At 38.3% G+C, this 16,029-nt stretch overlaps 1 protein-coding gene and 1 long non-coding RNA gene across 2 annotated transcripts in view; one reads left to right on the forward strand and one right to left on the reverse strand.

The window, feature by feature from the left end:
- Positions 1-16,029, forward strand: part of LOC148358872 (uncharacterized) — a 288,823-nt gene that overhangs the window by 21,746 nt on the left and 251,048 nt on the right. The gene's annotated exons all lie outside the window — the stretch shown is intronic.
- socs9 (suppressor of cytokine signaling 9) lies at positions 6,577-14,708 on the reverse strand. The gene is made up of 3 exons (XM_088345472.1): positions 14,577-14,708; positions 10,425-11,292; positions 6,577-7,266 (listed from the first exon to the last, which is right to left on the reverse strand). Exons 2-3 carry the CDS (start codon positions 11,284-11,286, stop codon positions 6,677-6,679), a joined length of 1,452 nt encoding a protein of 483 aa, XP_088201598.1. The 5' UTR covers positions 11,287-11,292; positions 14,577-14,708; the 3' UTR covers positions 6,577-6,676.

A 16,029-nucleotide genomic window follows, 5' to 3' on the forward strand; every position in this document is an offset into this window, starting at 1 on the left:
ATACCAGTAAATTTTGGGGACCCATAGATCTCTGTTGGGACCCATAGATTTTTGAGCATGTGAGTCCCCGGGACCCATCACTTTTCACAGGTAAAATGAACACTGTTACTCACAGTTTATTGGGGAGAAGAGAAAGGAGTGCACACTTGATCCGGAGATCGTTGGTCGCGGGGAATAGATTGCTCGAAACGCGGAAGTGGTAAAAATCAAACAGATTGTGGCGAGAGAGAAACAGGAGGAAAAACACAGGAAAAAACAGAGATTCACAGGGCTTGGCAACACTAGAGCAAAAACACAGGAAAAACTGAGATTCTCACGGCTTGACGTGTCAAAACATAGTTTCGCAGAGGCTCTGACGAAAGGCGACCCACAGGACAGCGTTTAAGTAGTCACGGGGAGCAATCTGTCAACGAGTTTCAGCTGTTGTCCATGGGCGGGGCCAATTGGGCGCCCTGGCAACTGTGACAGAAATTTGTTATTCTGTAATCCCTTGTTTATTGTGTTTAATAGGGACCAGACCCCTGTGTGATCTGCAAAAATCCGCAAAACAGCCCCCTAACCATTTTATCACTCGTAGCAATAGTCGACTGGGGATAATGGATTGCAGCCACACAGGTTCTGTTCAGTTCAGGAGGAAAGGACGGAAAAAAGAGGTGACATGCGCCACACGTGTTCTCCTGGCCTCGGTCTTTGCAATGGTCGACTGGGGATGATGGCTCCCAGCTGCACGAGTGCTGTTTATTTTAGGTGGAAATACAGAGCCATTATGCATGACATACAACTATTCTCTCGATACCCGCTTTCAGCAATATTTGACTGGGGATAATGTCTCGCAGCTGCATGGGTTCTGTTCATTTTAGGCGGATATAACAGAATAACAAAGCCACCCCGCACGACACACATTTGTTTTCTCGGCCCCCGCTTTTAGTAATAGTCGACGGGAGTATTGGATCATGGCCAAAACAGTGCAGTCCATTTGGGGCAGGCCACGGTGGCATGCAATGAGACGGGAAAAATGGACTGGGTTCCAATAGTGGACTGAGGATAATGGATTGCAGCCACACAGGTTCTGTTCAGTTCAGGTGGAAAGGACGGAAAAAACTGCCCCACGTGACACACATGCTCTACTGGCCTCTGTCGACTAGGGATAATGGCTCACAGCTGCATAAGTAGTGTTCATTTTAGGCGGGAAAAACTGAAAATGGGTACATGAACGGACGGACGGACAGACACAGAAAGCTGCCAAACTACATGTTAAGGTTTTACCAGCCAAGGAAGATACATATAGAAATAGATTACAACAGCGGTTGTTAACCTTTTTGGCCCAAAAAGCCATAGAAGCACAAATATTTTGAGCCACACCATACATTTTAAGACAAATTCAACAAAAGCGTTGTCCTGTGTATAGCTCGGCCTATTCCTACCTCTCACCCAACCAAGTAGCTAGTTGCTAGTGTTTCTGGGTAAAACGTTTGTTTCGGGTGAAAGTTTGTTCTGTGAGTTTTTATGATAAAGTTGTTGGGACAGTCAACCTAAATTGTTTAATGAACTTACATATAAAGGATTAATTTTCAGCTTTATCGCACTTTATAGTATGTAAATATTTTACATGGTTGGATTCACTACACTCACAGAACCAGGAGACCATGGTTGAGTATTACCGTTGAATGTGATGGCTGCAAGACAACTTTGGTGAGTTGTCCAGGCGTTATATGATCCCGGTATCTTGTTTCAGACTGATCTGTGATGAGTACATTATTAAATGATCGTTGTATCTAGAATCCCAAAAGTTGAAGCTTTCCAATGATATGTGGCATGACATATTTCAGTGACTGATGACATCATACCGACACCATGTCTGTACGTGTCCAAGACCAGGGTTGGGTAGGGTTACTTTAACTGGATTACTTTCAATTACTTTTGGATTACTCCAATAGCAAATATGCTAATAAAAAACAAAAGACACTAAATATGAATAAAATGATGACTCACAACACGTGGTAAGCTTTCTCTCCTGGCTTTGATCCCTTTGATCTCCGGCAAAACTAACATCAAATGCGACAGAAACAAAATGAAAATAAATCCAAACAGCTTGCCAACATCATTTTTTGCCGTTCCATGTGTTCTGTTACTCCCCAAGCCTGCACAAAACGTAGTCATTTTATTCATATTTAGTTTCTTTTGTCTTTTTTTAGCATATTTGGTATTGGAGTAATCCAAAAGTAATTGAAAGTAATCCAGTTAAAGTAACCCTACCCAACCCTGTCCAAGACACGTAATTGCTTCTCAACAGTGGGTTGGCGGAACGTTAAGGGATTAATAGTTTAACTGACTCATCTGACCGTTTTCTCGACGTTCCTACCTTATAGTTTGATGCGCCTTATGCATGGAAAATATAAGACAAAAGACTATTTTTTGTTAGTGCGCCCTATGTTTGAAAGTTTTGACAAAAATAGGCGGGTATGTTCCTACTTGTTTTCAATGAGATATTCAGCGAGAGAGAGAGACAAAAAGCAGTTTCTTTTCATTCGCAGTATTTGCCGTGTTGCGAGAAACGTTGGTCTGTTGGGTGGGCGGATCACAGGAAGACACGTCTAGACAAAAACGTCTTGAGAGAAAACGCGAAACGGTTTCATGAAGCCTCGTATGAATTCGTGGCCTACATTCGCAGATGAAAGTGACGACATCGACGGAATTTGGGAGGCGAAACGTTGGCGAGGGAACAATACTCTCAAGTACTTCGGAGTTTTCTATTAATGTTGTTGTACTATGCGGGAGATTCGAGTAAATAGGAAACATATTAGCTTAGAGGAGGTAAATAGGAAAATACTGTCACTTACCGTTGCGTCACTTACATTTAATCCTCTTTCAAAATAAAATGTTCTTGTTTTCCAGAGAGATCATTTTGCTCACTCTAATTTTGTGAATTGTATTTTTTTTATTACAGTATTTACTTTTACAGATATTTTAAAGTAAAATTATTTAACAGAGAATTTTTTAAAAAAATATATGTTTGAAACAAAAAAATAAATAGAAAAGTATAACATATGGAAATAAAACTAAAAAGTAAAAATATTTAAAATGAATTGTATCAAACAACAAAAAGAATATTTAAAATATTTATCTAAAAAGAAATAATACAAATTGTAAAATATTTTAAACCAAAAATATAATAATAATATTATAAAAATAATAAAATAAACAATATATCTGCTATTAAAAAAAAATTAAAAACATATTAAACTGAAATTGGTTTAAATAATTAAAAAAATTAACTAAATTATAACATAAAAACAATTACAAACTAAAAAATATATATATTTCAGACATTTCAAACTACAAAAATACAAATTGTGAAAAGAAATATTTCTACTTATAACTATTACACACAAAAATACAACCTTATAATATCAAATAATAACAATAACATTCAAATATAAAAAAACAATAATCCGAAACAAATTCTAAAAATATAAATATTGAAATGAACCTTAACAATAATTGTAAAATAAAATAAATGATAATTTATTAAAATAAAAAATAAAATACCAATCATAGAAAAATATTCAACTTTAACATAAGCATAAACATACACACAAATAGAGAATATGAAAAATCATATTTTAAAATCATACTTTAAATATTTATTCTAAATTAAAAATAGAAATTATAAAAAGTATAGAAGTATACCTCAAAGTATGAATAAATCAGGAAAAATTATATTTGAATTATTTATTCAAAGCATAAAGTTATTTACAAAATATAAAAAAATATATACATAAATATCTTTGACTTCTAAACTTGTCGCTGGCACAAAACTGTATAGTTTCTGTGCCTTCACTAGGTAGCAACAGTGCCACCTGGTGGCCGTGATGTGTTTTGGGACTACAGCCCAGACCCCTAAAGCGGAGTCCTGACTAGTGTACTGCGTTTAAGACAGTGGTGGGCAAACTATGGCCCGGGAACCACATGCAGCCCGTCAGGCTTTATCATCTGGCCCGCCAAACAAAAATGGTCAAAATATAACCACAATATATAAAATAGTGAAAAAAGTACTACGAAAACAAAACAACACATAGTACAAAACAAAATATCAAATTTAGTGCCTTAAGATTGGGACTTTATATATTATTTTGCTTCCCTTTTGAAAAGAAATATATAGAAATGCTAAAAATAATCAACTACTGTATTATTATGAAAAATACTAAAAAGAAAATCTACAACAAATACTACTATGGAAATACTACAAAAAATACGCCAACGGAAATACTTTAAATATGCTTCCAAAAATAGACTATGAAATACTACTACGCTGGTAATACTATGATACAAAAATACCACCACAGAAATAGTACAATAATACAAAATACATCAGATGTACTACTATAGAAAAGACTACGAAATACTTCAATGGAAATAATACAAATATATTGTACTACAAAAAAAAACTACAGAAATACAAAATTTGACAGCGGCAATAAAACAAAAATGCCCTTACAAAAATACAACAAAAATAGTACCGCAGTAATACAATAAAATACTACAGCTAAACTAAAAAAAATACTATAGAAATACTACTACTATTTATATCTTTTCATAGTAGTATTTCTGTGGTATATTTGTAGTATTCTTGTAGTACTTTTTTAGTATTTTTGTCATATTACTGTAGTAGTGTTTTTGTTGTATTTCCATTGTAGTATTATAGTTGTATATTTTAGGATTTCTGCAATATTATTTTCACCGTATTTCCATAGTATTTTTGTGAAATTTTGGAGTAGTACTACAGTAGTATTCTTATAGTACCGTATTATTGTAGTGGTATTTTTGTAGTATTTATGTCGTATTACTGTAGTATTTTTTAGTAATCTATCAATAGTACTATTTCTGTAGTATTTTTGTAGTATGTTTGTCGTACTTTTTTTGTGTTCCTGTCATATTACTGTAGTTTTTCTTGTAATCTATTTATAGTAGTATTTCTGTATTTTTGTTGTTGTATGTATGTATCGTTTTACTGTAGTTTTTTTGTAGTATTTCCATTGTAGTATTATCGTAGTATAGTTTAGGATTTCTGCAATATTATTTTTGCTGTATTTCCATAGTATTTTTGTGAAATTTTGGAGTAGTACTACAGTAGTATTCTTATAGTACTGTATTATTGTAGTTGTATTGTTTGTAGTATTTATGTCGTATTACTGTAGTATTTTTTAGTAATATATCCATAGTACTATTTCTGTAGTATTTTTGTAGTATGTCTGTCGTACTTTTTTTGTGTTCCTGTCATATTACTGAAGTTTTTCTTGTAATCTATTCATAGTAGTATTTCTGTATTTTTGTTGTTGTATGTATGTATCGTTTTACTGTAGTTTTTTTGTAATCTATCAATAGTAGTATTTCCATAGTATTTTTAAAGTATATCTGTAATACCTTTTTCAGTATTTCATATTCTTGTAGTCGTATTTCTGTAGTATTTCCATATTCCCTCTATAGGGTTCCATTAAAGCAAAAAAAATGCTTGCTTCTTCCCTCAGAGCTGATACCTGCATGATGAGTGCCACGTGGTTGCCATCTGCAGCAGGCACACATAAACCCAAGGAAGCTTCTAACAGCCCCCTGCCGTAGGACTAGGAGACAGTCCAGTCCTGAGTTTCTCAAACGGATTTCACTCAAGTCCCAAGTGTTTTCGTGTCTTCCCCGTCTGCTTTTTGAGTCCTATGCACATTGAGTGCAGGTGTGCCCCAGGGCTTTCTCCCGGGGCCTCGGCCTTTCATCATCTAGCGCCGGCGTCTTCGGCGCTATTTTCCATACACTTAATATTCTCTTTCTTTGTTCGGCGGAAGACACTTCCGATAACCCCGCGGCTAGCTTCTGATCTGAGCCGTTGACTCGGTTAGCGTCAAATTCAATCAAAAGATTACGTTATGATGGCAAAAAAAATGCGTTGATGTATCGGCAGAAAATAAGTATTTGACGATATTTCAAATTCATACTTATTTTTCTACCACTGGAAAAAATATAGATAGCAAATATTTAACCATGAATGGGATTATGGCATTATGGGAGGTAATTTTTCATAAAGCATATTAGCATTTTCCTAATGTTGTGACACAAACCAACATTTTATATGTCAACAAATAGCATCATAGAGTTGTAACCCGTCGTAAAACTGTAACGTTTGGCACGCAAAAATGTTTTTAAAGTTGTATAGCGGGGAGAACGTCGTAAACTGGGTCTGAAAAAACATCTCACAGTAAAAAATAAAAATCAATCTTCAATTTAATAAGCAAAACTACATGAACTGCCATACAAACATGCTTTTTTAAAAAATTAGCTTTTGTTTTAAATAACTTGAGCCTCCCCTAAAGGAAGTTGAACTAGCTGTCCGCCATCTTGCTGCCACAGGTACCCAAAATACGTAGAAAATTGCGGGGAAAATATAAGAAATAAAATGGTGCCTTGTGATCACTTTGAGTCCATATAGTTTGTATTCTTCGGTGTGTGTTTTACCATTTGTTTTTGCTTGCGCGGCACAGTACAGCGACATCTAGTGGTCAGATAATAATAAAAATATGGGAAGGGTAGTGGGTAGTATTTTTATTTATTATCAATTTGTCCAAATCTCGGAGAGATACACAGCAGGATATACAGTACAATAAATAAGTCCGGTTGGTTGAGTGGTTCATTCCCACCACGTGTCCAGCCTGTGAACGTGCACCCTTTGCTTGTAGTGGTACTCTTTGAGTTGCTTCTTCAAGGCGTTGGGCACCGGCAGGGCGTTGATGCCGTCGTAGGTGGTTCGGCTGCTGACAACAGCGCGGCACAGCCTCTGCAAGCTAAAAGGTTGCGTACGGTGCATGGGGAAGGACAGCAATGGCTCGAAGAACATGCAGGAGCTGGGGTCCTTGTAGTGCTCCACCAGGTCAGTGACTGTAGGCGCGTGGTAAACGCTCGGGTCTCGCACGTCGAAGCTAAAGTTGTGGTTCCACTGGTCCACCCGGGCGTGCAGCGAGCGGCCGTAGCGCCGGAAACTGACCGAAAAGAGGTAGTCCTCTTGGGCCGAGTCGCGCAGCAGGAAGGTGCCTTCGGGCTTACCCTCCAGGAGATCCTCCGCCTCGTAGCGGTCCATGACGCCCCAGTAGCAAGGCAGATTGGTGATCTGGAGCAGATCGGGGACCAGACAGTGGATGTAGTCGATCTGAGTGTGGACGTGCGGGGCGGCGTGGGGGGGAGGAGCTTTCGGGGTGGATTCCGTGTCGCCCGGAGCGGCAGCTAAAAAGGTATTCCGAAACAAAAAAAATTTTTTAATCAGGCACAGAACTGGAGGTATCCGCTCCGCCAAGATGTGGAAATGTGGATATTAAGAGTAACTTCGTCAAAAATCTAGGTGTCATGTGTGATCCCAAACTGTCGGTTCAGTTAAACGTGAAAAATATTACTAGAATAGCCTTTTCCACTTTAGTAATATTGAAAAGATTTGACCGATGCCGTCTCAATCAGATGCTGAAATTATAATTCATGTGTTTGTCACCTCCCGTCTCAATTACTGTAATATATGACTCTTTTCTTGTCTCTCAATGTTTAGCATCAAAGGTTTACAGCTGTTTCAACTAGGAAAGGGGTGGCGAACAAGTTTAACACAAAGAGCCGAAATGTTTAACTGTAAGAGTCAAAGAGCCACACCACGCACTGACCTGGAGCCAGAGTTTCAATTTAATCCACAAAACACTGTTTCAAAAACTCGCCTTTGCTGTATATTTTTTTTAGCACGGGCAATGTTCCACGCCACTTTATAGGAGGCAGGTGTCACAGTTTCTCCATGCTTAATCAATTGCTGAAACATTTGAGACGGTCTTTTTACCTGGCTTTTCAAGGCGCTCAATTTTTGCTTGCATAGTTCAGTACCTTTGGGGAATTCCGTGCCAATGTTAACATGGGCTGTGCCAAAATGACGCTGAAGATTTGAAGTCTTGAAATAGGATATCGTGGTACTGCATAGTAAACGGAATGATTTGCAATTCCGTTCAACAAAAAGTAAGAATCTTCCCATTCTCCCTGAAATGCCGTGTGTTCATCTTCATATTTCCGTTTCGCTTTGCCATTTTGACCATGAGGGAACAGTCTGCACGCTCATGAAATGTTTACTTAATTTCCCGGCATTAGACGTAACCTACAAAGATGATTGGCAGTCAGTTATGGGTCCGGAGCAGCATAAAAACAACAAATCTGCCAAATTAATTTCAAAATATTATTTATTATTTGTTATTAACTCTGATGGATTCAAGTGTGTTTTAAGAGGGGAAAAAAACTGAACATGAAACAAGGCAAAGAGCCACAGTATATAGAAAATATGATAAGGCAAAGAGCTGCGTGTTCGCCACCCCTGGACCAGGACATTAAAGTTTGATCATATCACTCTGATTATAGCTAATTGCATTGGCTCCCTGTCCGGTCAACATATAATAATAATAATAATAATTTCCTTTGTATTGTCATTCTTTGTAACAATGTACACAGAACGAAATGTCGATACACCTGACCCGTTGTAGCGAGTCGATGCAGCCGCAGCCAACAGAGGGCGCCGCCATTATACCAATTAGGTATGTCTCGGCCGAGGCGCGAACCAGCGACCTCCCAGTCTCAAAGCGGGCACACTACCAACATTAAAGTTCTGTTATAAACATACTAAACTGCATGGACTTGCTCCCTCCTGTCTCTCTGATTTGATTCCCCCAATGTTCCTGCCCGGAGCCTTTGCTTGGAAAAAGCTGATCTACTTGGGACTCCAAGAGCCAAGAAGAAATCTGCCGTCTCAAGAGCGTTCTCCATCCAAGCTCCGGTGCTGTGAAATGGTCTTCCCTCTGAGATAAGCTCTGCAACCTCAGTGGAAGTGTTTAAATATAGACTAAAGACACACTACTATTCCATAGCTTATGAGTCATGCAGTCCTCATACTTTTCTTTTTCCGTTCTTTCAGGCTGCCTGGCTGGTGGCGAAATAAGCACTGATCGGGAGGAGTCAGCACACCAGCACCTGGACCTGGACCTAACACATTAAATCATCGGCATCGACCAGCAGGCTGAGATGGGAATCTGCGGCCTCAATGTCCCAGACTTCTTAAACAATTTTACAAATTACCCATGTTTATTGTTGATGTTGACTAGCTTTTGTGTATTGTTAACTAATGTGACATCTATTGTAGCCTGGTTATCATAAAAGGGTGATTCCCTTGAGGTCCTTTCAAGTTTTCTCATTTTCCTCATGCTGAGGTTTTTTGAGTTTTCTAGATCAGAGGATGGTGTAATATTGGCAGTCTCTTGAGACATGCTGTGATTAAGGGCGAAACAAATAAATGTGACTTGACTTTGTAGTGTTCCTCCCCATAATTATGCAAATACGTAACAAAATATTCCGTGCGCCACGGGACTCAGAAAATTTAGTCTTAAGTTGACCCTTCTCGCTGTAGAGCTGCGATGTCGTTGAAGTAACACTTTCGAAATGGTGAATCCCATTAACACAACATGTGAGGCGAGCTCCGAAACAAACAGCGATTGAAGTGAACTAAGTTTCTTAAACCAAAACTTAATGGCTGATTATGACAAAAAAATGTCGCTAGCAGAAAAAGGGTTTTAGTGCCAGAGAATTAGATATACAGCCGCATCAATTCTAAGTGGTAGAGGTGAGTGACAAGGGCGAACTTGACATGCACAACGAAAAAGAAAGGACTGATCGTTTCCTGAACACAGATTAATAGATTGTGTTCATCTCATCATTTACCAATGTAATCCGAACTTCTTCTTAAATAGTGCTCAATATAATTAATTAACAGTCTCTAACCTTTTTTATTGAATTTTCTAATTTTTCGTTATTAACACGGTTCACCCTTCAGTCGGGAACAGGCCATACTAAAGATCAATGGAGTGAAGATATTTACGGTTATAAAATATGAATGTTGCACTGCAAATACGACTAAAACATTGCCTAGATGTATTGTTTATACCCTATTTAACTGTATTCTTTAGTTTTTAGTGCCATTTATTTTAGCATAAAAAAATCGGTTTCTAGTGACAATGCAGGCATCAAAATTCCACAAACTGCTCGCAATAACACCCACTATTGTCGTGAGCAGTTTGATTTTCTGTGTCAGTCTGGAAAGGAAACTGACAAGAATGGAACAAATATGGTTAAGCAAGATAGGTACATTCTATTTATTTTTGCAGCCTAAAGTGTTTCTGGTTATCCACCTGTCTTTAGTACGTGTGTGGCTTGCAAGTGTACTGGTGTTATTCAGATGACGTCACAACTCGGGATGTCAAAGACTAGACAACCTTGGAAAAGAATTGGAATGTATCGAAGAAAAATATGTCGATTTTATGCAAATAGCATGTACTATTTCCTTATATTTTGCATGTTTAAGAATTTGGGATTACCTTTAACAACCGAGGAGGACGCCGCCACCTCGTCGAGAGTGTCCAAACAGCTCTGCAGGAGGAGCTGGTGCTGGCGTTGGATGAGGAGCTGCTTTTGCTCGGCGCCGGCCACCTCGGCTTTGGGTCCGCGTCGTCTCGGGAGCGCGGCGCCGGTTTGGGACGTCACCTCCAGCGTGTGGATCTCGGCGTTTGCCGGCGGCTCCACGCCGTGTTCGATGCTGATGCGCCTCCGTTCCCTCAGCCGGTCGTCCACGTCGTCCGCCGCCAAACCCGCCCCCGGGTCCAGTGCCGTGTGCTGTTTGATGAGGTGCCACTTCTGAGCCAGCTCCGACCCCACTGCGAACGGGCAGCTGTCCAGCATCAGCTCGCTCAGGTGGATCTTCCGTCTGGAGGAGGAGCATCCGGTCGACAACGAAGGCGCCTGAGGGAGCTGGGGCGCGCTTGGCATGCTGTGAGTTTTCATCGGAAAGCACTGCCCCACCGCGTCCTGGATTTTTTGCCGGAGGGTACGACTGCTGCCTTCGCCGACTGTCGACTCCGCTCCTAACACCGGACCGGAGGTCCCTTCTTCTGTGCCGTCTTTAGTGTGACAGTGGCAAAACGCTCTCTGGGAGGAAGAAGAGCCGGATGGGGTCTTGTCCCCACTTTCCAAATCTTTCAAAAAGTCCCCGTACTCAAAGCCGTCGCTGACAGGCCGTTCGGCAGCCGGTTCTTGCGCAGAGAAGCCTTTCCACCGACTGTGAGAACCTCTGCGGCCACCGCCAGTGCCACGTCTTTCCTCTGAACGACTCAACCGCACCTTGGGTCGCGCTCCTTTGTCGCGCTCTTTTCTGCGTGACCCCGACTCCTCTGGCAAGGACATTTTGGACTATAACAAAAACGGGGTACCATTGAATTGTCTTTTTTTGCATTGGTAACATGCGTCTCAACACCTAAAAAGCTGAAATGTTGAATAATGGTTGCGACTGGTTCTCAAATATTGCTCTTAACCTTGACAAATTTAATATCACTCAGAGTGACTTAGTCAAAAGTGTAAGTGTCACATTTGACCCTAATCTGTGGTTTCAGTCACATGTTAAGAATATTCCTGAAAATAGCCTTTTCCACCATGTTTGTTTACTCCCCCACCCGTCTCGATTACTGTAATGTATGGCTCTCTGGCCTTCCAATGTCTAGCATCCTGGTGCAAAATGTTGCAGCGAGGCTTTAGACTAGGACAAGAAAGTTGGATCATATTACCTGAATTTCAGCTGACCTGCACTGGCTCTCTGTGAATTTAAGATGTAATTTAAAGTTTTTATTGCCAACGTACCAAAGTTTGCATGGACTTGCCCACTCTTATCTTTCTGATTTAAATGTTGGGAGCTTTCGTTCGGAAAATGCTGGTGTACTATAGATTCCAGGAGCCAAGAAGAAATCTGCAAGTTCCAGAGCGTTCTCTGTTTGTGTCCCGGTGCTATGGAATCCTCTTTCCTCTAAGATAAGATCTGCAACCTCTGTGGAGGTCTTCAAATTGAGGCTTAAGACACACTTAAATTCTATAGCTTATAAGTGATGTTGTATCGAATTGAATTGTCTTTATTGCCGTTGATAACAACATAGTGAAACATTGTATGCAATGAGATTAGGCCTCATCAATCCTGTGAAATTTGCCTAAAATCAATTTCCAATACATACCTGAATTCTTATATCATAACTGTTATTATTAATGTCATTACAATTGTTGTTATATCATTGGTGTATTTGGTGGGGAAGATTAAGGGGTAGGTAATATAAGCATTTGGTTCTTACTACCCCTTTTTGAACATATTATGTAACATTATTTGTTGTTGAGTTATTGTTTTTGTTCTGTTTTTTATTTTGATGTTCGAATAAAGTTTTCATTCATTAAAAAAAAAAGGAAATTGAATGCTTTTCTTGAACCATTTGAATAATGTGGGTGATTTGTCCCATTTAAAAGGTAACAGTCTGAAGTTTTGTCCCCAACTGAAATATTCACCGCAAGTGCTACTAACACTCAGTAATCTAAATGGGAACACACAGAAATGGGTTTTTATTCACGCCTGCCTTTCTTTTTTTTCTTTTTTTGCAATCACATGCTTGCAGAAGAGTGTAGCATGGGACTTTTAGTTGGTAATCAGCTGGGACAATAGCATGAAGCCTTATCTGGTCCCATGTAAAATTGTATCACAATCTGAAAAACTAAACATTGTATTTCACACATTTTATCAAGGGTATGTCAATGCATGTCCAAAAGTGGTCAGTTGGAGACGACGAGTGCACAACTCTAAAACCTCTGCTGTCGTGTATTTGACTCGCCCAATTTTTAGACGATGTGAAAGACTAGTAAATGTTTGACTTCTCTTTCCAGAAGTCAATCACTGTCTGCACATTTGCGCGTGACAATCGCGTATAAAGATGGATCACAAATTGCATTACCCGCGCTTATTTTCAGCTCTGATTTTCAATACACATCATACATATGCATAATATATTGATCATTATTTGAATGGGTCACTTGTATAGTTTCTGAGTGTCTTGTTTTAGACTGATCGCGATGTTTCTGCGATGAGTACATTTTGAAATGGTCATCATATCCTTAATCCCAAGAGTTTACGATTCCAATGACATGTGACATGTTTCAGTGACTGCTGACATTGTGTAGACACATCTTTGTTTCTCAACAATCTGAAGGCCCACCGGTGGAATGTTGAGTGGTTAAACGGCATTTTAGGGTAAAGACCTTATAAAGACTTCAGGGGAGAAACTAAGATACAATTTACAATGCAACTCACATACTTTTCTAAGCTTTACGTGCGTTTTGGGGGGTAAATCAGACATGAATTATAAGAAACTTTTCTGAAATTCATAAAGTGTTTGCCAACTCAAAAGGTTCTTGCTCTAACACTCTTTTGAATCTTATATTTTTCTTTTAACTGATTTATTAGAAGTTTATCCTGGAGTTAAATGTGTACTAATTGTGTTGTATACAATGTTCACTACAATGTTATCAATTAATAAATAAGACAATAAAAGATTACCTAGCTTAATATGTGATTTTAAGGTTCTGTTGGTATTATACAAAATCCTGCATGGACTTGCTCCCTCATATCTTTAAGATTTAATTTCCCCCTATGTTCCGGTCCAGAGCCTTCGCTCTGAAAAAGCTGGTCTACTAGTGATCCCAAGAGCCAAGAAGAGATCCGCAGGTTTGAGAGCGTTCTCTATTCGGGCCCCAGTGCTGTGGAATGCTCTTCCCCCTGAGATTCGATCTGCAACCTCAGTGGAAATGTTCACATCTAAGTTTGAAATACACTTCTATTCTATAGCATATGAATAACCTATATTTTATGTTTATAATATGTGTATTATTTGCCCTCATGAAGTTTAAGATGAGAGGATGGTGTCATAGTCTGTAGTTTGTGATAGTATTTGATCTGTGCAGCCCTTTGAGACTCTTTGTGATTAAGGGCTATAGACATAAACATGAATTGACTTGAAACAGAGAGGAATGTATCTGTCACTAGGTAGTGTGAAACGATGCCAGTTTGATTTCTAAAATTAAAAAAATGTTATCATTGAGTAGTAACTAGGGTATTATTATGGTATGACGAGGTTTATCATATATGGAATTAGAGTTAAAATATGCTCAGTCAACCACTAAAACATCTGCTCTGGATTAGGTTACTGAGTGATGTAAATTGACTACTCTTAAAAATAAATGTGTCAGAGTAAGACATATATTTGAAGACAATGATCAAGTCAATAATGTCCCATGCCAGTAAGACATGTCCTCAAACACACGATTGTTAAGGTGTTATTTATTTACCTGAAAAATAATTAACGAAATTCCTAGTGTTAAAGTCCAACTTCATATATTTTCGCGTCTTTTTTCCCCAATTGTGCTACATAATATAAATACCTCAAATACTCATACTATAACTCATTAAATTATGAAGATAAATCTAATCGAATAGGTGGAAAACCGTAAACACTTACAATCTTTAAGTTCAAAAAGACTAACTTGTAACAGCAGATGCTAAGCTAATGTTCGCTACACTGGCTAGGAAGCTAATTGCTAGCGCGATACACTCTACAAGGGGCAAAAGGGGTAAATAAATTACTTATTAAACAAAAACGTGTCCAATTTACCTTTTCGGGTCGTATCAAACTATCCGCTTGGACAATTTCATAATAATCTCTGGTAAAAAGATATATAGTTGACAAAAATGGAGACTAAACTGGCTAGCTTTCTTGCTATCCTATAAACAAGGAAGTCAAGTAACCCGGAAGTACATATCGTGACATGACGTCATAAAGAGTGAAATGGAAAAAAAAAAATGATTCAAAAATATTATAAGAAGCAAAATCCTTATCCGAATTTACGTGACGTTACACAGAAAAAGCCGTAACATTGAGTTTAAATAACGATGAAAAAAAAGAAATATTGCATTAAAACTCAGCAACATAAAATATGTTTTGGATTTTTAAGCCATTTTTATACATAGCAGATAATAATTATTTTTCTAAAATTATTATTTCAACTGTATTAAAACTGTAATGCTAATTATTTTTATTTAATCGGGTATTTTACAATGGAAGTAACATGTTTCCGTTTCCTTTTATTTCAGTCAATAAATTAGTTTGTTGTTGTTGTGGTTACAATTATTATTCAACAGTACATTAGTTATTTTTAAACAGCACTTTTATTTATTAAACAAACACTTTAGCCTAAAAAGGGTTTGTTCTCCGGTTTCAGAGTATTAAAAGGACAGTGTGTATTATTTAGCTCGTAATTTATCTAGTGGTATCAATTTACATTCATTAAAAGACCAACAATATTCCCTTTTTCTTTGTGCTTTTATGTCCCTTTTATCCAGTTGCTCTGGGGGTAGACAATTAGACCAAAATTGTCACAGGTTCAATTCCCGGCTCCCACAATCTAAATGTCAAAGTGTCCTTGGGCAAAACACTGAACCCCTAACGCCCCTGGTAAGCACTTTGCATGGCTGACACTGCTATCAGTGTTTGAATGGTTAAGTGTGAAGCACATTGTAAAGCGCTACACAAAAGCAGACTCTGTACCTCTTTCTTGCTTTATTTTTTCGTACTTCTCTGTTTTCCAATATTTTTACTTTCCATTTTAGTTTATTTTTTTCTCACTTATGTTTTTTCTTTTTGACTTTTTTCAATTTTTTGCAGAAAGCTAAACAAACAAAAAAAGAAGCAAAATATCGTGGGCTGTTCACTATGAGTCTCCGTAGTTTGTATTTTTATTTGTGCATAGTGGCACTTGTTTTTGGTTGTACTACACAATAGAGATATCTAGTGGATAAATGTTACACAATAATGATAGTTTCATACTATGTACTGTTCCTTTAAATTGAATAATTGTAAAAAATAAGACTCAACCTATTCCGAATCGCTTTTACAACAATCTCTATGATGCGTTTCCATAGTGCAGCGGTTAGCGCATTCGCCTAACACGCGAAAGGTCCTCAGTTCGAGACCGGGTGGAAATCTTGGTTGGCTTTGAAAGGGATGGGTGGAACCAGGTTGTACTTGCCCAAGACACAACACAGGAAATTGTACCCCTGCCACCCTA

Source organism: Urocampus carinirostris, chromosome 10 (assembly GCF_059441175.1).
Source record: "Urocampus carinirostris isolate Australia breed hairy pipefish chromosome 10, RoL_Ucar_1.0, whole genome shotgun sequence".
Taxonomy (NCBI): Eukaryota; Metazoa; Chordata; class Actinopteri; order Syngnathiformes; family Syngnathidae; genus Urocampus; species Urocampus carinirostris.

What these genes read in the sequence shown, in the direction of transcription:
- socs9 (XM_088345472.1), bottom strand. Translation starts at nt 11,286, where the DNA reads ATGTCCTTGCCAGAGGAGTCGGGGTCACGCAGAAAAGAGCGCGACAAA. An exon ending in GTCCTCCTCGGTTGTTAAAG is followed by an intron (nt 7,267 to 10,424) that starts GTAATCCCAAAT and finishes ATACCTTTTTAG; the next exon opens with CTGCCGCTCCGGGCGACACG.